We start from the raw sequence: 22,875 nt of genomic DNA, 5'->3' as shown, positions 1-22,875 counted from the left end.
GCGATGTCGTGTGCATCATCCGGTGCTTCAGAGGTGGTGTGACCTTTGCAAAATATGTGATATCTCCTTTCTTCCCGTCCGCTGTGTTTTATTAACATTCGGCGTCCATCCGAACATACCAACGAAGCGGCTTTGCGATGAACCGTTATGTTCTTAAAAAAAAAAAAAAAAAAAGGTGGTTACGACGACTTTTGGTCCTCGTCGGCGGCGGCCTTTTCGGCAGCGGCAGCCAACTTTTCGAGATGATGCTGCTGGAGTTGCAGCGCGGGAGATAAAAGAGAGGCACCGAGGTAACCGGCCGGATTGTCTTCGAGGGTAAGAGGGGTGACGGGACCCGGAGAGCCGAGAGGGATAAGTCTGGGGGAGATGGGACCCGAAGAAGCGGCTCTGGTGGATTGGAAGATGAGGTCGCGCTGTTGCATCTGGAAGGCCAGCTGTTGTTGGGCGAGATGGGCGTGGTAAGTTCTGGCGGATGGGCCGGGAGCACGAGCGGAAGAAGCCATGGAGGGAGCTTGAGGAGCTGCTGCCGTTGGGGTCGACGTCGAGGACAGAGATAAAGGAGAGGGAGCAGCGTTGAAGAAAGAAGGAGGAACGGGGGGGACGATAGGAGGGGACGGTGTCGAAGGGGAAGGAGTTGAGGTCGACTGTTGTTGCGGTGGTAACGGAGAACCCGGGCGTGACGAAGCTTGAGAGAGATAGGCTGGGAAGTAGCTCTTATTTGCAGCGGAGGTTGGGAAGATCTGAGAGGGCGAGTAGTAGGGAGAAGATACCCTCCGTTGGACGGCTGAGGCGGTGGGAATGGAGACAGGCTGGGTTGTTGTGGCATCGTCTTCCGGTGTATCGTGAAGACCCGCGTGACCTCCCGCTGAAGGCGAGCTGGAATTGGAAACAGGCCGAGAGAGCGGTATTGGAGGAGGCGGCGGCAGGTGAATGAACCCCGGCGCCCGCTTCCGTTGGGCCAGCCGGCGAGGCATCCTATTTTACGTTGTATGCTATACGATCGAGCGTTCGAATCTATTCTATTCAAAATTATATTTTTATCTTTGATCATGAAAAAGAAAGGAAAGAAGCTCGAACCGGTTGGCGGCAACATCGAGCTTGTCTTTTCTTCGCTGACATCATCAATCCCGGTCTCCCCACGAGTTCCCTCCCGTTGGGGCCAGTCGGCTGAAACACCACGAAGCGGTTTAGCTTCCACCCCCGGAAATACCTGTCAGTCGCTTGCATATTAGCACATGTCGAACGTCGAGCCGACGATGGCCAATGGGGAATCGGTCATTTTTGTAAAAAAAAAAACATCATGCTTCATAATCCAATATAAAACGAATCGAAAAAGAACATTCTAGACTTTCTCCCCGGCACGATATAAAATACCATCGTGAGTATATAAAGGCGTAGATGACCGCCCTCCGAGTCTTTCGCTTTAACCGACAGATCCTTGCTTTTATACCTCCCCATCTCCATCCTCACCGCATAAACCGTTTCGGTACCACCGCGTGCAAAATGTCGTCCGCCACGGCTCTGGACTTTTACTCCTACAAACCCCTCGACAAGAAGGGCGAAGAATACGATCTATCCCAATTGAAAGGAAAAGTCGTCTTGATCGTCAACGTCGCTTCCGTAATCCCCCCCCCCCCTTCCCTCCCTTCCCTTTCATACGTATTGATCGAATTTTGCTAGAAATGCGGCTTCACCCCTCAATACGAAGGTCTCGAAAAACTCTACGCGAAATACCAAGACCGCGGGTTGGTCGTCCTCGGCTTCCCTTGCAACCAATTCGGCGGTCAGGCTCCCGGGACGAGCGAAGAACAGGTTTCGTTCTGCACTTTGACTTATGGGGTTAAATTCCCGGTTCTGGGCAAGATTGATGTCAACGGGGACAAGGCGCATCCTTTATACGAGTACGTCCCTTCTTTGGATTCGGTGGGTGGGATGCTGATTGCGATGTGATACAGATGGCTCAAGAAGGAGAAACCGGGTTTGCTGGGCATGAAGCGCATGTGAGTTCCCTCCTCCGCTCGCGGGCGAAAGGATCGAGGCTGATGGTTTACAGCAAATGGAACTTTGAGAAATTCCTCATCTCCCGCGACGGAAAAGTCGTCGAACGATGGGCGTCCACCACCACCCCCGCCTCTCTGACCGCCAGGGTCGAAGAAGAACTCGACAAACCCTCCCCGTCCGATGCAGCGTGATTCCTCCTCTCACGATGTACTTTTAAGAACAAAAACCCCCTTGGTTGATTTTCCTTTTCTATCGTTCGTAACATGATGATAATAATGCCGAATTCATGCCGTGCTCCGTACTCCGCGATACACATGTGCGTAAATCCAAAATGTCACAGAGAGCATCACGTCATCCCTATCTGCCGCGATATCTTCTTCACCAGCGCTCGCTTCGTAAACTGCTCTCGCGCCAGAGCTCGCGTGTGCTGCATCTCCGTCAGCCGGGATCCTCCGTAAGCTTGTTCGCGGGGGTGTTATTACCTTTAGGAAAACGTCCAATGTGATCCGCTCCTTGTCCAACGCCTTCCCCAGCACGTATATCGTATCCTCGATCGCCATATCGTCCGTCACCAGCTCGTACAACCTGCTACCGTCAGCGCTCCGCCCGAACCGTTACGAATGTAGAAGGAACGTACTGATTGTGCACCACCGTCGGCGCCACGACCACGGCATCGATATTCGGCGCCTCCCGATCCCTCACCTCCCGTATCAACTCATCCGCCATCCCGATCCTCTCGTTCAATATCCTCTGATCCTTCTCGCAAACGTCGTTGATCCTGATCAGCTCCATCCTCTCCCTCTCCATGTACGCCTCCGTCTTCGCCATCGCCTCGGCCTGCGATGCCGTCTGTTCCAACGATGCCACCGTTTTCACGGACGCCGCTTCCGCCTTTTGTTGTAGGATCCTGGCGATTTCGTTGATCAGGCGGTCTTTCTCCGGGTTCGGAGGGAGGGGCGGTGGGACGGCGGTTTTCGAAGTCGGCACGGGGAGCGTTCCCGCGCCGTCGTCCGCGTCCAGTATGTTGAAGGGTTTGCGTTGGGATTGTGACCTTTGGGGGAGCTTTGCGGCCGAGGGGTTTAGATTCGAAGGACCGGCCGACGGTAGCTGTTGAGGTGGATAGCCGTGGATGGATATCGGACGTTGTTGCTGTTGGTTGGTAGGTTGGACGGCGATGGGGAACCTGTTAAGCGGGTCGTATTGCCCTGATGGTCCGTGGGCTTGCGGAGGGGGTGGTTGAGGATGCCAGCCATGTTGGGGGTGTACGGGCGGAGGGGGTGGGGAGCCGATATGATGTTGCCGGTGGTAGGGACTGTGAGGCGGTGGAGGGGGGGATCTCGGTCCCGGCGGTCCTGTTGCTGAGTTTCTTACGGGTGAGGGTATGGGCGGGACCGGCGGTGGCGGTGGCGGTTGGGTCTGTTGGTATGACGGACCGGGGATCGGGTAAGCCGGTCGTGGTTCCTCGTGAGGCAGCTTCCGGGGTAACGCAGGTCGGTCTTGATTGTTGTTATTCTGCGGTGGAGGAGATGCGACGGGCTGAGGGGTGGGTTGGTTCTGCGGTGTGAACAGGTGCGGGGTGGTGGTGTACGAGTAGGCAGCTGCGGACTGGTGTTGAGGCTCTGCTTTCGGAGGGGGTGGCGGGGGAGGAGCAGCTTGTTCCGCAGGTTGCGTAGCGGGGTGGGGACGGGCCCTCCGAGCTTCTATCTCCTGGGGCAGAGGGGGACGGGGTGGAGGGGTAGCCGTGGACCGTATCGGTTGCGGTTGCGGTTGCGGGGAGGGTTGCTTGGAGTACAAAGGGGGCTCCTTGCCGAAGACGTCCTTGAGCTGGCCGCAGAGGTCGACGAGTGTCGATTTCTATTGTATTTTTCCCAAATAAATCACCATTTATCCTCCCAAAAGACGAGTGAAGCAGACCTGAGGGTATAGTATACATCGGGGTTCTGGGACCAGTAGGCCAGATATGGGTGATAGCAGCGACCGTTGGTGTCAACGTGGTTCGTAGGACGGATCCCCATGTTCTTTCCCGGGACGACCATGACGGTTGGCGGGGTGTCAGGGTACTGATGAGGCACCCAGATGTTCAGGGGGATGTTGTAGGTGGCGCCGCGAAAGGCGACGGGGAGGGTGCCGTGAATGCATAGCAGCAGGTCGGAGCGTCCGTCGTCGTATGCTGCGGTCCCATCCCGTCGTTAGCACTCCGTAACCATTCCGTACATATCTCCATAGGGTGAGTGCTTACTGTAGACTTCCGTTTTGGGGGAGAGGGAGCGGTGGTGATGGAGGAGGGTCGCCGTGTCTGTGTACGCCCTGTTCGCCGAATGGTATTTCTATTCTATACATCAGTCCCGTGTACTCTCGCGATGGGTATGAGGGATACCGACGGGAGCGAGGACGGTGGAGAGCCAACGGAGCAGCTCCGGCGCCAGTTCGGCCATTATATCGTCTGGAGGTTGGATGATGGATCGAGGGAAACGAAGCTGTCGCGAATTCCCTGGCAATACCGGAAGGAGGGGTCTCACTCTCAGCCATGGCTGCCTCTCCACCGCCACCACCATTGCTATTCTACTACTGTACACCGATATTAAATAAAAAATCGAATAAAGCAGAACATCTTGAATCACATGATTGTTATCGTCGAGTCAAGGCGAATTGAGGCTGTGCCGGTCGTCATTGATGATGTTTGCGTGGGTATAAGCCCCCGCCGCTCTTCGATCCGTCCCAACAGCCTCGGATTGCTTTGTATCAAGATATCATATTATATATATATCGACCTCTCCTCGTGTCTTCCCATCTGTCTATCAGGGTCTCTTCCCATGTATTAAATATACCTCATATCCCCCCTCAGATCGCTCGGGACGGCCCCACCTCGTTAACGAACGTTGACCGCCAGCTCTCCGCGTGCCAGGCCGCGATACTTTTTTTTAAAAAGAAATACAATACCTCACTTGCCGTGATAGTTGGAAACCCGAACCGTGAACAATCTCGAGATTTAATATATTTTGTTCTCGGATCTCATACCGAACCAGAGCTGGTGACCGGCCTGCTGTTCAAGTTGCGTCATCACACATAAACTCCGGCTCATAAACCCTTCGACTCTCCTCGTCTCCAACTTCCCTCCTCTCTCTCCGTCTTCCGTCTTGGTCTTCTTCCCTTCCCCTTCGACCCCGCAACTTCTCACCTTCGACTTCTCCTCCTGCGGTACACCCCGGGAATCGTAAAAATCAAAAACCTATACTCATGAGCTGGAAAGGCTTCTCCAAGAGCGTCTCGCGGGTATTTATCTCTCTCTGATGCGAGGGTAGCTGTAGCTGCGAGGGAGCTGGCTGGCTGACCGACCACCTCGAACAGGCGCCGCAAACGTTCAAAGCCAAGTTCAACATTGTACGACCCCTCGGAGGAATCCCTTTTATCCCTTCGAGCACCCGTTGACCCGATTCGCCGCATATTTAGGGCGAAAATACGAAAGATCCCGTGTACATCGATGCCGAAAGACGGTTTCAGGAGCTCGAAACGGTACGTCCCCGGCATCATCCGGCATCATCATCGCCACTTCCAAAGCTCTATCGTTTACAAATTCTTTAAAAAATAGGAAACGAAGAAGCTTCACGATGAGTCTAAAAAGTATGAACTGTCCTGTCCTTCGAACCGCGGCACTTCCAGTCCGATAACCTAACCGTTATTGATCGTTTAGGTACTTCGATGCGATCAACTGTAAACAACCCCCCCTTCCGCTCGCACCGGATCCGTAACACTCACCCGTCCGTTCTCTAGCCATGTTGACCCACCAGATCGAATTCAGCAAATCGATACAGGAAATCTACAAACCCATATCCGGTCGTATGTCCGACCCCGATAGCGTCATAGCCGAAGGAAATCCGGAAGGTATCCGGGCGTGCGAGGAATACGAAGCTATCGTCCGAGACCTGCAAGATACCCTGTCGCCCGAACTCGAAATGATCGAAACGAGAATCATCAAACCCGCCGACGAACTATTGGAAATCGTCAAGATCATCAGGAAGGTCCTGACCAAACGTCAGCACAAACAATTGGATTTCGACAGGCACAGGACCGCTCTCAAGAAGCTGCAGGATAAGAAGGAGAAGACGCTCAAGGATGAAAAGGCTTTGTACAAAATCGAAGGCGAGCTCGAACAGGCCACCCAGGAATTCAACTACTTCAACGAGCTGCTGAAGGACGAGCTGCCCAAGCTTTTCAAACTGGAGAGGGAATTCATCCGGCCGCTGTTCCAGTCCTTCTACTACATGCAGCTGAACGTGTTCTACACGCTGCACGAGAAGATGCAGGCGATAAACATTGGATATTTCGACCTTACGCTGGACGTCGAGGAAGCTTTTAGCAAGAAACGAGGGGACATCCAGGAACAAGCCGAAGCGCTAACGATCGTCCACTTCCGAACGAGCGGAAACAGAGCTTCGAACCTAAACTCCCGACATAACAAGTACGGGAAGAAAGCGGAGGAAGCCAAAAAATACGGAAAGCCCGCGGAAAGTGCGGCAGGGGAAGCCCCACCTCCCGCTTACACCGCCACCACGAACGCGGGCGAAACGAGCCTGGGAATGTCGGCTATCGCGAAGGCGAAAGCGAAGCCTCCACCGCCGAAACCGAAACCGAAGGCGTTCGCCGCCGCGACGCCGCAAGTCGAAACGGTGACGGCTCTTTACGATTACGAAGCCCAGGCGGAGGGCGATCTTAGTTTCAGCGCCGGTGACGTCGTCGAGATCATACAGCGGACGGGAAATGAAAACGAATGGTGGACAGGTAAACTGCGAGGCAAGACCGGCCAGTTTCCCGGTAGGACCCCTCCGATCCGATCGAAAGGATGGAAAGTTAACTTTCGAACAGGCAATTACGTCAAGATTAATTAGTTTATGCGATCGGGCGCTGGTTCGCGATTCCCATTAGCAGATTCTGAATCGATTTCTTTCCGTCCCGATACATGGAGTTCGTTGGTTGCAAAAAGGTGTCTTTCCGCCGGTCTCATACCTATATCTCTCGTTTTTTTTCTTTTCTTTTCAAAATAATGTACATTCTTTGTAAACGGGTAATTGGATTCTAGAGCGAAGCTTTAAAGAGCCCTTGTATTTTTTTATATACATACCATCGATATGCAATGACGTGAGGTAGACGCACCCTGCGCACGTCTGTCGGCGGGACATGTGCCGGCCCCGCTTTATATCGTGTCGCTAAGCCCGAGTGGCGGTCGGGGATTAAACCCCCCCTGCGCTATAACACAAACTTGCATGACCGAATTCACCGTCAAGCTCCCCCCATCGCCTTCTCATCTAGCATCAACCAAAAAAAAAATTTACGCTACGAATACGACCGGACGTGTGTATTTACACGTTTGAGAAGAAATGATGGCCTCGATACCATCTCGATCGGCGAAACGGCTGTCCACGTTGCTGGGAGCGCGAACGATCTCGGCGAGCAGCAGCGGTCTCCAAGTTTGCCCGCACGCGTGCAGACGACAATATTCTTTAAAACCGACGGCGACGCGGCCGATTTTGGGAGGATATCGAGCTGCGGGTGTCGGTCCGTCGGGGAGGGGTTACGTTAAGGAATCGAAGCCGGCGGGAGCCGTCGAGGCTGCCGTCAAGGTCGGAGTGGAGGACGAACGGGCGTCAATAGGGAAGCGGCCGGTCGATTTGGCGATCGATCCGGCGGCGATGCTGAGTCCCGATGCCGGTGGGTTTTCTTTCCCTCTGATCTTTTTCACTCGGGGGTTTTCGTCCGTGGGACACTAACGTGGGGGTTCGGGATATAGGTATTTTCAAGCAAGCCACGATAATGGACCAAGGTTCCCGACCCATATATCTCGACATGCAGGCCACCACGCCCACGGACCCCCGAGTCCTCGATGCCATGCTACCCTACATGACCGGACAGTACGGCAATCCGCACTCCCGAACCCACGCTTACGGTTGGGAAACCGACAAAGCCGTCGAAGAAGCCCGCGCGCACGTTGCCAGCCTCATCGGCGCCGATCCCAAAGAGATCATCTTCACTTCCGGCGCTACGGAGTCGAACAACATGTCCGTGAAGGGAGTGGCGAGGTTTTACAAAGGGAAGAAAAAGCACATCATCACGACGCAGACCGAACACAAATGCGTCCTCGACTCTTGTCGACATTTACAAGACGAAGGGTTCGAGATTACGTACCTCCCCGTGCGGAACAACGGCCTCGTCGACCTTTCGCAGCTCGAAGCCTCCATCCGACCGGATACCGCGATAGTCTCCGTGATGACGGTGAACAACGAAATTGGGGTGATCCAACCGGTCGAAGAAATCGGACGGCTCTGTCGGTCGAAGAAAGTTTTCTTCCATACCGATGCGGCGCAGGCGGTGGGGAAGATCGAAGTCGATGTTAACAAGTGGAATGTGGATCTGATGAGCATTTCGGGACATAAGATTTACGGACCCAAGGGGATCGGAGCTTGTTACGTCAGGAGGAAGCCGAGGGTTAGGCTCGAACCGTTGATCACGGGGGGCGGACAGGAGAGAGGGTTGAGGAGTGGGACGTTGGCGGCGCCGTTAGTTATCGGGCTCGGCGAGGCTTGTAGGATCGCGAAGGAGGAGTTGAAGGTATTTCCCCCGATCGTCTTTTCGGTCCCTTCTCGGTTTTGTTTGTCGTTGTGATCATGATGAAGATGCGACCATATTCAAAAAAGTTTCAAATTGAAATGAGCTTTTCTCAGCGGAGTGCGCTTGACCACGCATCTCCGAGAGAAGCGATGAGCATATCGCAGGGGTACTGATACGATCTTTACGACTTTATCTACTTGCGTTTTTGTCAATTGTCTTCGGGTGGGGACGAGAGGGCTAACTGATACGCCACCAGTACGACCACGACCATGTCAGCCGGCTGGCGGAGAAGCTCAAAGACGGTCTTCTGGGTATGGAGCACACCCAACTCAACGGGGATCCGGACAGGCACTACCCCGGCTGCGTGAACGTTTCGTTCGCATACGTTGAGGGAGAGTCGCTCCTCATGGCTTTGAAGGATATCGCGTTAAGCTCCGGGTCGGCGTGTACGTCTGCCAGTTTGGAGCCCAGTTATGTGTTGCGGGCTTTGGGGAATAGCGACGGTATGCCTCCCTTTCCTCCTCTTTCGACAATATTTGCTAACGATGGGGGTTACAGATTCCGCACACTCGAGTATCAGGTTTGGAATTGGAAGGTTTACGACGGAGAGGGAGATTGATTATGTGCTCAAGGCGGTCAAGGACCGAGTTGGGTTTTTGAGAGAGCTCAGTCCTTTGTGGGAATTGGTGCAGGAAGGGGTCGATTTGAACACCATCGAGTGGACGCAGCATTGAACGGCATGCTTTGCTACCGAGCGGTTGGCCGTCAGCCGTGGTTTTACTTTTTCTATTCGGCTGTATAAATTGACAATGAGATGTGTTTCTCCGGGATGGGAGGTCTTTGACGTTCGATCTTTCTGTACCCTTTCTGTTTTTTCATATCTCTCTTAAATTTGGGATCGAATACGCTCCTTTCGTGATTGCGATGGTCTTATACGGTAAGGTAAGATTGAAAACAAAAAGCTACAGCTCCGTAAAAACCCTTCCCGAAAATGTACATGGCTCGGTATTTATGTATACTTGATGGATTTTTCTTTTTGTTCCCCTGCACCGGATGCACCTTTTTGCGAAGAACCCGTAGCAACAGCGATATAATGTACAGAGTGGCGTGATAGTCGTTGATATGAAAAAATAGGGAAATGCTTTTCGGCTTGCGAGAGGAAGAAAAAGGCGAATGTCGGGATAGCAGGAGAGAGGTTTATTTTAATGTTTTTTTATATATTCATCTACCGGCACCGCCTAACGAACCACCGCTTTGCATCATTGCCGCACTACGAAGCCTGTTAATATCTCACATGATGGAAAAAACAGGGAGGGAAAAAGAAACATACTTCTGCTCAGCAAACCTCTGCCCCATCCTCTCACTACCCTTCAACCATTTCTCGACGCATTTGGAAATACAACCTTCTTCTTTATTATTCATCGTCTTTGAGGTGAAATCGGTCACGCAGTCATCGAAGCAGCGTTGGACGAGGTTCGAGTACATGTTCATGAATTCGCGCATCTGTCGACGTTCGACGACGGATTGGAATTCGCGCTGTTCCGATGGTGTGAGGCTGTTTTACATAGGTATTCAGTAAAGGGTTTTGGTGGTCAGAAGGGGGGGCGTTCGGGCTTACCCGTCCATTTTCGATGAGGTTCTGGGAGGTGAAGGATGTGATTTTGACGTTGATGGTAGGTGGGAAGGGTTTGGTGTCGCTGGGAGTAGAAAAGTTTGGGTTATCGATAACGGGATGGCAACGCAGGTTGCCGAACCACTCGACAACCCTGTCCCTAGCTTCGCTTTCCAACCGATACGTAAGTATTATACGCGTAGGTATTTGTTCTTTCTCAATGTGCATTCGTTCGGTCCGGCCGAGTTCAATATAAAAAAAATCTTTAAATGACACAACATTTTTCTACAAATAGGAAGATTTCCATATTTTCCACAATTTAAATTTTTTTTTTTTTTTTCATGGGAACACCGCGGCGATGTCAAAGTTAGATCCGACGCCAACGACGACGCAATTATGTCGTCGGACCTTGCATACAAAGCGAGGACTCCGCCTCCGAAAGGTGGCGTTGAGGCGCCCTCATTTTTCAGCGCATTTTCGGAGGCCCTGGTGAAACGGGCACGGGACCTTGAAAACAGGGTGGATGTAGAAACGGCTGGGCATGCAAGCAAGCCTCGAGCTGCGCGGTGTCGTGATACTCGTCCATACCTTTCGAGCACGCAGGATGCATATTATCTCCGTTTGGTCATTCGTTCTTTTGTGGAGGACCGAGCTTGCTTTTTGTTCACAAGACTTGCTTGGGATATGGGATGGATCCGTTCCGGAGGGATTGTTTGTTGGTTGTTCTGTTCTGTTCTGTTCTTGGTGTACCCAAGAATAGATCCCTCCCTGTCCCTCGCTCTGCGCAGAATGTGAAGATATGTTGGTGCTATCACCGTGATACATATATGCTTACTCATACTTGCTCGAGTATCTATATTGTGGAGTTGGTCGGTCGGTCGGTCGGTCGGTCGGTTAGGTTTGGATTCCCTTGTCGATATCATAAATTATAGGTACAAGAGGTGGTACTGGTACGTATTCTATACTAGTCCCTCTCCTGCATCCCCAGATTTTGACGGGACCCTCTTTTTCTCTCTCCACTTGGTTGGTTTGGAGTCTTCGTCTTTCCATCTTTCATTCTCATCCCCATCCTTCATCATCAACATCGTTCCCATCATCATTAGCATTAGCATCTCCATCCCACCGTCCCAGCCATCACGTCTCTTGATATTGTTGGCGTAGCACCCAACAACACATAAACACACACATCAACCTCACAGCCGCCACTCCACCGCGCAAGCCCCCACACCGCATCCACCACCGCAACCGTATGCTCACCCCTCATCTCCCTCTCCCGTACCCCCTCTCCATACCCTTCTCCTTCTCCTTGGAACCATCGTCACCCGTTCCATCTTATTTTTCTGTTGTTCCCCCTGCCACCGTTATTAGCTAGTACCCTACATTACCTGGAGCTGACATGTCAACAAAGACCATAAGCCCTACCATCAGCATCCCCGTTCCTGGGCGTCAGGCACCGTACACATAACCAGCAAGCGCTTATTCCTTCCGTCGCACTACTTGACGATCCTCATCCTCCGACTTGTTTTCCTCCCCTGAGCCAGGCTTGGATTTTAATTCACATTCTGGTCACAACGAAACGAACCTGGAGCGAGAGATAGAAACGGGAGTTCTTTTTTGTTTTGTTAACAAAAGCGGAAAGAAACGGAAATTCTTCAGATAACTTCCGCGTCGGAGAGTGTGCGCCGCGCTCTTAAAGGATACCATGGCCTCGGGGTCTGGCGGGCACCCGCTCACAAGTCCGGCTTCACCGCCGACGAAGGCGTCTTTGGCGTCGTGGTGGGATAAGTTCAAGAAAGGCAATCCTAAGAAAGAGGAACCGAAAGAAGGTATGTTTTTATTTCATCCTTTCCGTCTTCGTTTCGGTTTCGAGGAGGTATTTCGAGTCGCAGATGTTTTTGTGCATTCGATTCAAGCTTCCTAGAGCTACCGTTGCTTGTCAGTTTTTTTTCAAAGAGCTAATCCCTGGCCATGATGGTCTAGGTCCCCCGGGAATCTTCGGCGTACCTCTCCAGGAGAGTATCAAATATGCCAAGGTCGCGATTAGCATGAACGACCAGAATGGAAATTCGTTCATCTACGGCTACATCCCAATTGTCATCGCCAAATGTGGCGTCTTCCTGAAGGATAAAGGTAAAAAACCAAAAAACAAGATGAAGAGGAAGCTTGGTTGAGATTGTATCGGGAAATGGGATTTGAGAGCTAACGTGTGGGAAATTCTTAGCAACCGACGTGGAAGGTATATTCCGTCTCAGCGGCTCGGCCAAAAGAATAAAGGATCTTCAGGTGGTTTTCAATTCTCCCGACAAGTACGGGAAGGGTCTGGATTGGGCCGGCTACACGGTCCACGATGCCGCGAACATCTTAAGGCGATACCTGAACCAGCTTCCCGAGCCGATAATCCCACTCGATTATTACGACAAATTCAGACAACCTCTATCGATCGGTGGGACGATAGACGATGCCGAAGCGATCAAGACGTATCAACGCCTTATCAGCGAACTCCCACCTTTGAACCGACAATTGCTTCTCTACATCCTAGACTTGCTCGCAGTTTTTTCGTCCAAGGCAGACGTAAATCTCATGCCCGCTGCGAATCTGGCAGCGATCTTTCAGCCTGGGATAATTTCCCATCCTGACCACGAAATGTCACCCGCCGACTACAGATTATCACAGGACGTATTGATATTCCTTATCCTGAACCAGGATAATTTCTTGCTAGGGATGAGGGGCTCGGATGATGACGATGACCATCACCACGAGGACAAGCCCCCGTCGGAAGGTTACCAACCATCGTCAGAGTCACCGCGCAACAAGTCCAAAAACGGACTCGACAGACACCCGTCGAATGCTAGCGCCGGGGCGGAGTCGGTGAAAAAGTTTGGGGTCCAACGACACAACTCGACAAGTTCGAGAAAGTCGGTGTCTAGTCCTATCGTCGGCCCCGTCGGCCTCAGCCGAAGTAATACGGTCCCGTCCAAGAACCGTTCTCCTTCCGTGACCACACCTACGTTCTCGCCTAGGACACCACAGTCCCCGCGAATGCCCGCTTCTCCCAGATTTCCACAGAAAGGGCAGATGACCGAAGGGGTCGGTCCGGAGAAAGAAGTTCCCGACAACGTCCCGGAGAATACCGCAGCCCCTCCGATGGGAGCTATTGCCGAGCAGCCGACTGAGAAATCGGATGCCCAGAGACTGTCGAGCAGTCATGGTGAGAGGACGACCTCTGAGTTTTCAGAAATGGTTTCACCGGTCGAACCACCCACCGACAATGACTCGCAGCCTCCTCCGCAGGGAGCCACCGAACAATCCAATGCAACCCATCCTTCGCGAACACCTACGAAAGAGAAAGGATTTTCATCTTACTTTGCACGATCTCCCGGGAGTGAAACCGAGAGGAAGACCTCGAACAAACTTAGGAAGAAGAGGATTCCTGGAAGTCAAAACCCGTCGGCAGAGTCGTCTACAGCATCGTTAAACGGAACAACGTCGCCGCATCCTCCCGTTGCGGTTGCTCGACCGATCCCCCCGGCCTCCAATCCTACTTCTCAACAACCGCCTTTGCCACCCATCTCCGCCTCGCCGCCTAATGGCCTCCCGGAATTGGATACCAGAACCCCACCGTTCCAAGCCAACATTCAGGCGTCGACACCGATAGATTCGAAACAACCGGAACCTCCAGCTCCCGGCGTTCCTCATGGGAAGGGTGTCCCGTCCGCCTCGACATCATCATTGGTTCAACAGGTTTCGCAAACACCATCGCAAGCTTCGTCTCTCTCTTCGCAATCTTCTCAACCCGATGATGGGAAGCTCGGCGAAAAGCCAAAACAGAAATCCATCTGGCGGAAGTCTGCTCAGAAATTGAACCTCGGGTCGGCTCAAGCCACCGCCCAAATCACTGCTGACAAACTCTCAGGCCTCATCTCCCCACCGTTTGTCAAACCCCTCAACAGCAACGGTTCCATGAACTCGTTGAATTCCAAGGGCCGACGGCGCAGTCATTCCGTAGGCGAGAAGGCCGGCGAGGTACCGAAAGAGGTTTCGACGTTGCCGCAACGAGGAGCGAGTGCGAGTGGCCAGCACACCCCGAGTGCCGAGAACCTGGGTGCGATCGGTTGGCTGCAAAAGAAGATAAACGAGAGAAGCGAGAGAAAGGGGAAAGGAGAGAAGGAGAGGGATCCCTCGGCCGGTCCACCGCAGTTTCCCATGCTCCCCACGACCCCAATTGCCGAAGTCGAAACACCGCTCTCGCCGAAAACGTGATCGGACCGGAATCATCGGTCTGGTGTTTGCTACTACGTGTCGACACTTTCCAACGACGTTGTTCCATCCTCTTCACCTATTGTTACGAATCGACAGTTAGCAGGGTAGGCGTTTAGGTGACCCGTTAGTGTACTATCTCTATTTTTTTTGCCATAGCCTCTTTTGTTTTTCTGGCTCAGCTTTATCGATACTTGTCCCTGTCCCACGTTTCTACAACACCTCTGTATCGACATTATGTTATTTTTCTTGCTGGTTAAAAAGGGCGCTTCCTGTTATCGGTGACGACGATTTTCTGTTTCTTGTCCTTTCTCAGCTTGATGAATCGTGGGAATCCTGTTTTGTTTCTTAATTCCTCCTTGCCCGGCGGGTTTTTTGTTAAAAAGGAGAGCCTCGTCCTCAGATATATTCCTTTGGTCGAGTCTTTAACTTTTTTTCTGTAGTTACATTTAATACTCTTTTTTCTTCTCCTGGCGTTTTCCTAATGTGGATTCGGGGCTGTCCTCGTGATGAAATTTTTCTTTTTTATCATTTATTTGATACTACTACTACCACTTGCTTCTACTACCGTTACCATTACTACTACTGCTACTATTGCGAACGCTCTTGGGTGTACGGAATTTTTGGAGGGTGTATATGTACTTTTCATCATGTATTTTTTTTAAAAGATGAGGGGGGCCAGTTACTCCTCACTAGGCTTTGTGACGTCTGGGTACGAGGCCGGGCTTGTCTGGTTGCCTTTCCGCCCTTGCTGACGGGTGTCGTGGTGGTCCCCAGACCGGGCGGGCGGTGGCCAATTCGAATAAACGTAACAACGATCTTTTTTTAGGAATTTTCCGTCAATTGAGTCATGGACGAACTAGATGTCGAAGTGCAATTAGCTCGTGATAATTGGATCTTGGAGCTAGGGTTGACTAGCTGTACTTGATAGTATTTTGGGGGGTTGGAGATGTGGTAGTGATGCCGGCCGCCGCTGATATCATAATGGAAGCGGGCGTTTACCGTCCCTCGACTCTCATCAGGGTCTTGTCACGAGTTCATAATCCGCCGTAGAGTATAGCTGATATACAACAACTCAACGCCTCCCCGGGTGCCATCCGACGGGGAACGATAACGAAAGGCTAGCTAGGGAAAAGAGTCTCAAGAAACTAACGGATGGTTCTCGCCATTCTGGAAACGAAATCCAATGCTCAGGTGGGTTTTTAATGGCTGATTAAAAGTCAGGGTCTTGATATTTTCTGCCAAGACAAGACCTGTTATATTTAGATCCAAAGGGTTCTGTAGAATCTGCTGGTAATTGAAGGTAATTCTATAAAATTGTACTCGACCTTTGGTAAAACCGGTTGGGTGAGCTGTGGAAAACATGGTCTTTCCAAAAGTATAACGGAGTATCACCTGTAGTAGATTTGTCAAGGCCCCGAATGCTGGCTGCTCAGGTAAAACCGGTGAAGCTGGTGCGCAAGTACTATGTCTATACGGACCATTACCTATCCTGATGGTTTACATTTACAGAAGGGGTTTAACCATCCACAACGGAGCCCGGTCCGGAATTGATTTTGCACGTTCGGATTCCATTCTATTAGTTCCATTGGTATGGTTGATTGCATAAACCGGTTAGCAAACTCGAGCAGCCTCTCTCCGATGTGGGTTAGAATTGGCGAGGAGGGGAGACCTGCATCCCGTATACCAGCCTCCACGAGGTGTCCGCACGTTATGCAAGAGATATCGATACTCTTTACCATGTGGAGTCTGAGCCGCCTTTCGCTTGTCGAGACGTAAAAAAATCCAACAAAAAGCAACACCTTTGCCAATTTTGCTTTGACAGGAAATAAAAAAGCAACAAGAAGCATGTGTCCCATCTCGATTCAAGGACCGCTCCGTCTGCGGATACTACATTGAGCCTCCGTGGGTGTGATTTTAACATCTTCTTTTCTTCTTCCTTTCTTATTCTCTTGTTTTCTCGTTCTTCTTTTACCTTCGGAGCTCTAGGCTCCTGTGTAACTGGGACAAGCTTCCTCGCCAAGAGGGGGCGATCCTCCAGCCTTAGCTATTTCGATAGGCGAGTGTCTCCTTTATGCAACGGAGGTATTTCTTAGAGATTTTCCTATTTTTCTTTGCCTTTCAAAAAAAGTTAATTCTTTTTTTGAGGTATTAAATATATCGATGGCAGAGGATAGAAACTAGGTGTGGAGGTTGGCGAATATACGCCCTTTTGGCGCATGGCTTACTACCAATCTCACAGAGCGCCAACCATAACTGTACGGCACCATGGGTGCCGTAGAGGTCAACCGAGGGGTTAGTTTTTGGAACGGAAGATGGATCTGCCTTGGACACTAACGAAGCGTTTTGTAAATTAAAATCGATCGTCAAAGCTCTTCAGCATGCCGTGGCGTGCGGATATCAAACCTGTTCCTGAATCAAAATAACAAACAAAACATCATCCAAATTGGCAGAATCCAAATTGATGTCAAAACGAAAAAAGGTAAAGGTTGGAGGATCTCTGTTCTAGGTTTTCTTGTCTCTGCAGGTCCCTCGATTGAGGATCGCCCCTCGCCTTTCCCCGCCCTATATTATATGCATCATCGATATCATATTAACTATATACGGAGCATACCCTTTTTTGGACGCACGACATTCGCGCAAAAAAAGTATCTCGCAAGCCAAAAACCCATTTATGAAGTTTATTCGGATTTCTTAGGATCCTTCGGATCAAATTACATGATTTTTCCTCAATCGTTCCTAGAATCGCCGTGAAAACTAGACGGGCTTAACGCCCTTTCATGCTAACCACGAGTAACCACCGGTACGGCATGGTACGAAAGCAAGCCGTCTGGGCGGTTTTCGAGTTATGGGATATCGATTAGCTCGATGGTATTAGTATTCTCGGGGAAGTCTATTTAAACCCTACGATGCCCCGATGTTGGGTAGCACGGCATCCCTTACATCCCAGACATCACCGGAAGGCAAAGCTTATCAGTCTGCTTAATAAGAAGATTTCAATTTTATAATTATCTTTTTAAATTTCGGGGTCACTATGAAGTTCCTTCAGTTGCTCGCCATGGCCGCATCGGCTAGTGCGGCCATTGTTCCACGAGACAGAATCCCTGGATGTTTAGCTGATAATTGCATGAACGGTATGGAATACTTTGGTTATCGGTTCAAATGAGAGAGAGCGTTCTGTACTAATTCTATGCTATAGCTGTCAACAAGTTAGGGAGGGAAGAAGAACGCATGGCAGGCTGTGAAGCCTTCGTCGAATCTTACACTATTACATCGTATGCCTAACCCCCTCGGAATATTTAAAGTAGCCAAGGAACTTTACCAAACGTCACTCATTATTAGGACCGTGTATGTGAGCACATCGGCGACGCAGACCTTCACTACCACGGCGACGACAACCTTAGGTGCAGCGGCGTTAGAGAAACGAGCCGACGTCGAACTCCCCGAAGGAGTCCCAACCTGGGCAACTGGCTGCTCGTCTGTAAGCGGAACTGCCGCCGTACTCCGCTTTTCCAGCGCATGCTCGTGCTTCTATCGAACCCATTCGAAGAATCCGATCACGATGCCAACTACTACGCAGACAATCTCTCTGACTTCGTCATTCTCCACGACTGCAACGACCACAGAAACATCTTTCACTCCTACTCCTACCGAAGTTTACATTAAGCTCAGTGATGTTTCACGCGGTCAAGATGAAGATACCAGTGCCTTGGAGGGCAAATACCTAAAGAAGAACGCAAATGGTTACGATATTGTAGAGAAGGAAAACGCGGATAAATTTTATGCTAGATCGGTACTGTACCTCGGGTACGATGTTGGACGCATATACCTTGATACGGATGCCCAAACCGTGCAGTTGGCTTCTGGGCAGCCCCAAGAGGGTTTCGATGATTATGGGTTAATCACCGGTGCGTTAAGACCGTTTGCTTCGGGCATTAGACCCCTAGCTTTCAGATATGTCCACAACGATAATTATTTCAATTTTGCGGAGGACAGAGTCTTTGGGGAAATTTTCAACTTCGTATATGTTCAGGACAACGAGGAAAATGTCTCTCCAGGGAAAATTTATGGTTTCCGAACTTTTCTGGGGGACGAAGCTCCTAATTTTGATCCTTGGGGGGTCTCTCTTTACCTCGAAGAGGTCGCACCCCCGGCCTAGAGCCAAAGGGAAATTTACTTGACTTCCGGCGGCTATGAACTGCACCACACGATGATAATGTATGTTAGATATTGAGATAATGTTAGTTATGATAGGTCTAGGTGTTGAGGCTGGCGATTCTGAACTTTGGGGTCGTTGGAACGTTAAATTAATTCAATACCTTTTCGATCTTCACATGGTTCCAATCAGCTTTCGTATGGAGATGAAACATCGGAGTTCCTCCCTGGTAATTAGTACGTAGTATCGAAGAAGTAATCGTGATATCCGAGGTAGTGTTCTAGGTGAGAGTCATTGTATCAACATGGGTCATGAACTGTGGAGTCTAGGACCCTTATAAAATCCAACATGAACGTCGAAGAGAACGCTTTGAGGGATTATACTCTCAAGTATATACTCAAGTAAGTAGCTATTTTTGTTTTAAGCTATTGTTATTAGGCCGAGCAGATTTTATAAAATGTAGAAATAATTTATATGACTAAGCGGATACCTAACCGGTGCGTTATCAGTTTATATTCTTGCATGGTTGACTCTCGTACCAATACATCATAACAGGAGGACATATTACTAGCCTACTTGTTAGCTTGTACCGGGGTTTCAACTGATTTGTTTTTAATATATAATAGCCTCCAATTGGCCTCTAGGTAGATGGACAGGCGGGTAGGGAAGCAGGCTGGTAGAAGGATAAGTCTGTAGATGTGCGATAAATAGGTATCGGTGGACGCATGGTCTCGGTCTTGGAAGTAGATGCATACGAGCCTGAAATCAGACCGTTACGAACGAAATAAACAATTGCACAATTGCCTCGGTATTGATGTTTTGATCGAAATATCAGTCGGGAGGACTTATATCGTAAACCAGATTGGCACACTCGGATTTACATTAAATTCCTAGGTTTAGAACGTGGTATCGACGACAGAAGGTTCTTTTGCTCGGGGCTATGCTCCAAATCAAGTTCCGACCAACAAGCCTTGTTATCTAGAATACGCCGTATCGTTGTTATGATCTGATGTATTTTTAAAAGAAACGACGTCTGGGTAAGAAGGTATTTTTGTTACCCCTTCGCTCTCGTCGTACTCCTTGCTGACGAGCGAAATTCGGGCGTCAAGGCCAAAAAGAAATGTTAAAATTCTTTTTTAGGAGCTTTGCGTAAAGATAGTAAATGTCAACTGTCAAGCTTGAAAGGCCGTTAGCCCGTGTTCGAGATTCTTGAGAATATGCTAGTAGTATGAAAGTACTTTATACGTACCTCCATACCGACGTCAACGTCACCCTTACTTCGCACCCTACCTTACCTTAAGCTTCGGTGCTAACTAGCAGGGTATTGGAGTGGTTTGTCCTTCTTCATATTTTTGTACTTAGAAAAAGAAGTGTGGTGGGAAGTCTAATTCTCATTGGTGTCTTGCCGGTTAGCAGACGAACCGCCCTGCAAGCCTTGGTGACCGAGATATGCGGTATTGCTGTCGAATTAGAGAGTGTTACATGGCGTCCCAAGCAATCGGGATAGGTTTTTCGAAGAGGAGAAAAAAAAAATCTTTTTTGAAAAAACTGAAGGGCTGCCACGCAAGTGATGTGAGGCGTTTTGGCCAAAGCACAGCAACTGCGGAACTCGAGGAAGACGGCTAGCCCGATGCGGGAACCAAATGGGTCTCTCTCCAGCCTCTTGCATACATCCCATGTCCATTCTGTACGGACATATGTGTGTGTAAGTATGGGTGTACAAATATACTTACAATCACAGGTAGTGACAGGGAACTTGTTTACTGTCTGCATCATCGATTCGATCCCGAAGGGCTATAATGTGCCGTATTAATGGGGCAGGGCAGTTCAGAACCAGCCGTCCATACCTCAACGAGAGAGACCGATCATGCCAGGCCACTTATTTTTGGGGTGGATGTTTTATGTTACCTTGGTGAGGCCCTGCTCGGACCATGTTGGAGGTTGGGGGAGGTTGAAGGTCCTTTCGGATGCGGTACAATGTACCAGGGCCAGGACCGGGGGCCATGAGATCCGGCCAAATCTGCAGAAGCTGGGCTGAAAAGACAAAATGCATAGCTGAATACTTTAGTTCGTACTTTTCGAGGTAAGTATTTCTTTCCGATCGAGGACGCCATCACCATTATTTATTATATCAAGCGAAGTACTTAGTACTCCTACGAATATAATCCTGTTACATATTGTTGGAGCTCATCTCCCTTTGCCTTCGCCCGAGTACTCCACCTGCATATCTACAAACAGTAACAGTGGTTAACGGTAACAACTGGCTGGTTTGTATTTGGATATCGTGATTATATTTATTATCTCCACGCTTCTAGAAATTCCCGCGATGATAACTATGGTTTGATTTGGCCCAATTCTTCTTCTTTTTTTCTCTTCTTATTTTTCCCTCACAAGCTCCAATTCAACCCTCTAGTGTTTCCTCTTATTACTCCCCTTCCTCTTCCCTCTTCCCTCTATTTCTTCCTCTTTTTATCCTTTTCCTTTCTCCCTTCCGAGTGTTTATTTTATCTTCACCAGCCGTAGCAAGCCACCAAAAAGATGCATTCTTCTCGGTCGATTCTCAATGCCTTCTTCGTGTTGGCCGTCGCCCTGGCCCTTGTTCCCGTAGCACAGGCCAGCATCTACGCCATGGCAGATGGCGTCAACTTCAATGCTCTGGCACGGCAAAAGGCCCAGAAAAGAGCCCAGCAGGATTCCTACAGAGAAAGTAGGTTCGACACCTCTGAAAAGCTACTTGGTTTAAATTATTGATGATCATACGAACTCTAACATTTTCTGCCGTCGATAGTCGTTCGGAATCCGTTCCGGCTCTTCAAACGCCAGGAGGCTGATCCCGGCACACCAATTTCCACCCCCACGGATCTTGGAACAATATCAAATACGACAACCGCTACGTCGGCAGAAACTACGCCATCAGATATCTCTAGTAGCATAACTACTCTGGAGCCAACCTCCACCGATGATGGTAATGGGAATCCTACTACTTCTACACTTATACCAACTACCGCCCCTTCTTCTTCTACTCCGACTCCAACTTCCACTGAAGACGAGGTGACCTCTGAATCCAGCACGGAAGTCGAGTCGTCTACTATTACTTCTTCACCACCACCAAGTACGGATATCATCTTGCTCTTGCATATGACGCCGTTTTTTATTTATTTTATTTTATCTTTAAAATTGTCATTTTCATTAAATTGGAAATTCTATTGAGAACCGCTTTCAAAGGAGAATACAATTACTAACATTGTTTCGTATTCCAGACCTTCCCACTTCAACCGATGCTGAAAACACTCCGTCTGAGACGGAAACAACTACGGCCGATGGTATAACTACTACCCCTAGCGGCAACACCGATCTCCCGTCCTCTGCTGACGTAACAACCGCTTCTGAAGCTCAACCCACAACAACTGAGGACATAACTTCGGCTGCAGAAGAAACATCTACTACATCCCCTGATGAACCGTCAGAAACATCAACCGAAGAAACAACTTCAACGGAAGTAGCAACCTCAACAGAAGAAACAACAACAATAAGAACAACACTAGACACGACTGTAAAATCTGCTTTTACAACGGCATGGTCGACAAGCACATTCACGCTACCAGATGGTGCAGTCGGCACAGTTACTGAATATTTAGTTGTGGTTCCGACTTTACCACCGACAGAGGCGCAGAATCCGCAAGATACCGAAACGGCAACTGGTACTGCTTCGCTTCACACCAGCGCTGCGACCTTGTATGCCCCTGGACCAGCGGCACCCGTGGTTGCATTAATGGCCGTTCTGGGATACGTTGGCGGTGCTGCTTTCTAAACTTGGATATTCTCCGCCTCCAACGACTTGAATGTGGATACGAATACGGGGTTTTTATATAATCGCAACCCAACAAGCACGGTCATTCTGCGAGTTTTGATGATGGGATCGGTAGGGCTCTGACACCTACCTTTCCTTGCGTTCTTTGCATCCATTGGGTTTTGGTTTTTTGTTTTTTTTTCTGCATTTTAGCGATTCCCAGCATACCAAAACAGTACACACGGAAGATAACGGAACAGCACAGCACACATATAGACATGGTAATCGCGTTTATTGTTTTTTTGAAAGGAAAAAAGGGCATTCTTGGTAATCGAGTGGGCTTTTCATCAGCGTTCCTTTTTTCCTCCTCTTTTTTAATCATTGCATCAGTATAGGCATGTTGAATGCCGCTGTCTTTTCACTCTTTTTAATGCGGATACGCTGAAAAATGTACGA

At 49.9% G+C, this 22,875-nt stretch overlaps 9 protein-coding genes across 10 annotated transcripts; 6 read left to right on the top strand and 3 right to left on the bottom strand.

Moving 5' to 3' along the window:
- Positions 1-179: 179 nt before the first annotated feature.
- Positions 180-974, bottom strand: DFL_009519 (uncharacterized protein; the record flags this gene model as incomplete). Its single annotated transcript, XM_067639419.1, has 1 exon — positions 180-974. One exon carries the CDS (start codon positions 972-974, stop codon positions 180-182), a length of 795 nt encoding a protein of 264 aa, XP_067487211.1.
- Positions 975-1,503: 529 nt separating this feature from the next.
- On the top strand, positions 1,504-2,192 carry DFL_009518 (uncharacterized protein; the record flags this gene model as incomplete). The annotated part of the gene is made up of 4 exons (XM_067639418.1): positions 1,504-1,620; positions 1,681-1,901; positions 1,956-2,000; positions 2,054-2,192. The coding sequence occupies 4 exons, from the start codon at positions 1,504-1,506 to the stop codon at positions 2,190-2,192; spliced, it is 522 nt and encodes a 173-aa protein (XP_067487210.1).
- Positions 2,193-2,347: 155 nt separating this feature from the next.
- Positions 2,348-4,436, bottom strand: DFL_009517 (uncharacterized protein; the record flags this gene model as incomplete). Its single annotated transcript, XM_067639417.1, has 6 exons — positions 2,348-2,428; positions 2,484-2,586; positions 2,639-3,855; positions 3,933-4,171; positions 4,241-4,328; positions 4,383-4,436. The coding sequence occupies 6 exons, from the start codon at positions 4,434-4,436 to the stop codon at positions 2,348-2,350; spliced, it is 1,782 nt and encodes a 593-aa protein (XP_067487209.1).
- An 802-nt stretch (positions 4,437-5,238) lies between these two features.
- DFL_009516 (uncharacterized protein) lies at positions 5,239-6,887 on the top strand (the record flags this gene model as incomplete). Its single annotated transcript, XM_067639416.1, has 7 exons — positions 5,239-5,274; positions 5,350-5,382; positions 5,452-5,514; positions 5,591-5,622; positions 5,693-5,712; positions 5,773-6,813; positions 6,865-6,887. The coding sequence occupies 7 exons, from the start codon at positions 5,239-5,241 to the stop codon at positions 6,885-6,887; spliced, it is 1,248 nt and encodes a 415-aa protein (XP_067487208.1).
- Positions 6,888-7,376: 489 nt separating this feature from the next.
- Positions 7,377-9,338, top strand: DFL_009515 (uncharacterized protein; the record flags this gene model as incomplete). Its single annotated transcript, XM_067639415.1, has 4 exons — positions 7,377-7,707; positions 7,787-8,604; positions 8,861-9,107; positions 9,163-9,338. 4 exons carry the CDS (start codon positions 7,377-7,379, stop codon positions 9,336-9,338), a joined length of 1,572 nt encoding a protein of 523 aa, XP_067487207.1.
- Positions 9,339-9,825: 487 nt separating this feature from the next.
- Positions 9,826-10,230, bottom strand: DFL_009514 (uncharacterized protein; the record flags this gene model as incomplete). The annotated part of the gene is made up of 3 exons (XM_067639414.1): positions 9,826-9,874; positions 9,935-10,159; positions 10,223-10,230. The coding sequence occupies 3 exons, from the start codon at positions 10,228-10,230 to the stop codon at positions 9,826-9,828; spliced, it is 282 nt and encodes a 93-aa protein (XP_067487206.1).
- A 1,688-nt stretch (positions 10,231-11,918) lies between these two features.
- On the top strand, positions 11,919-14,476 carry DFL_009513 (uncharacterized protein; the record flags this gene model as incomplete). Its single annotated transcript, XM_067639413.1, has 3 exons — positions 11,919-12,042; positions 12,197-12,346; positions 12,438-14,476. 3 exons carry the CDS (start codon positions 11,919-11,921, stop codon positions 14,474-14,476), a joined length of 2,313 nt encoding a protein of 770 aa, XP_067487205.1.
- Positions 14,477-17,507: 3,031 nt separating this feature from the next.
- On the top strand, positions 17,508-18,632 carry DFL_009512 (uncharacterized protein; the record flags this gene model as incomplete). The annotated part of the gene is made up of 3 exons (XM_067639412.1): positions 17,508-17,607; positions 17,673-17,748; positions 17,816-18,632. 3 exons carry the CDS (start codon positions 17,508-17,510, stop codon positions 18,630-18,632), a joined length of 993 nt encoding a protein of 330 aa, XP_067487204.1.
- A 2,535-nt stretch (positions 18,633-21,167) lies between these two features.
- DFL_009511 (uncharacterized protein) lies at positions 21,168-22,440 on the top strand (the record flags this gene model as incomplete). Of its 2 annotated transcripts, none has more annotated exons than XM_067639411.1 (4): positions 21,168-21,336; positions 21,418-21,594; positions 21,890-21,952; positions 22,022-22,440. In XM_067639411.1, 4 exons carry the CDS (start codon positions 21,168-21,170, stop codon positions 22,438-22,440), a joined length of 828 nt encoding a protein of 275 aa, XP_067487203.1. The 2 variants fall into 2 exon arrangements, with proteins under 2 accessions (XP_067487203.1, XP_067487202.1); XM_067639410.1 differs by having other exon boundaries at positions 21,418-21,741.
- Between the last annotated feature and the right edge of the window lie 435 nt (positions 22,441-22,875).

The sequence above is a fragment of the Arthrobotrys flagrans genome (assembly GCF_004000055.1).
Source record: "Arthrobotrys flagrans strain CBS H-5679 chromosome Unknown unitig_1, whole genome shotgun sequence".
Classification (NCBI taxonomy): Eukaryota; Fungi; Ascomycota; class Orbiliomycetes; order Orbiliales; family Orbiliaceae; genus Arthrobotrys; species Arthrobotrys flagrans.
The sequence above is the reverse complement of the archived record's forward strand: the minus strand, read 5'-3'. Positions and strand labels throughout refer to the sequence as shown.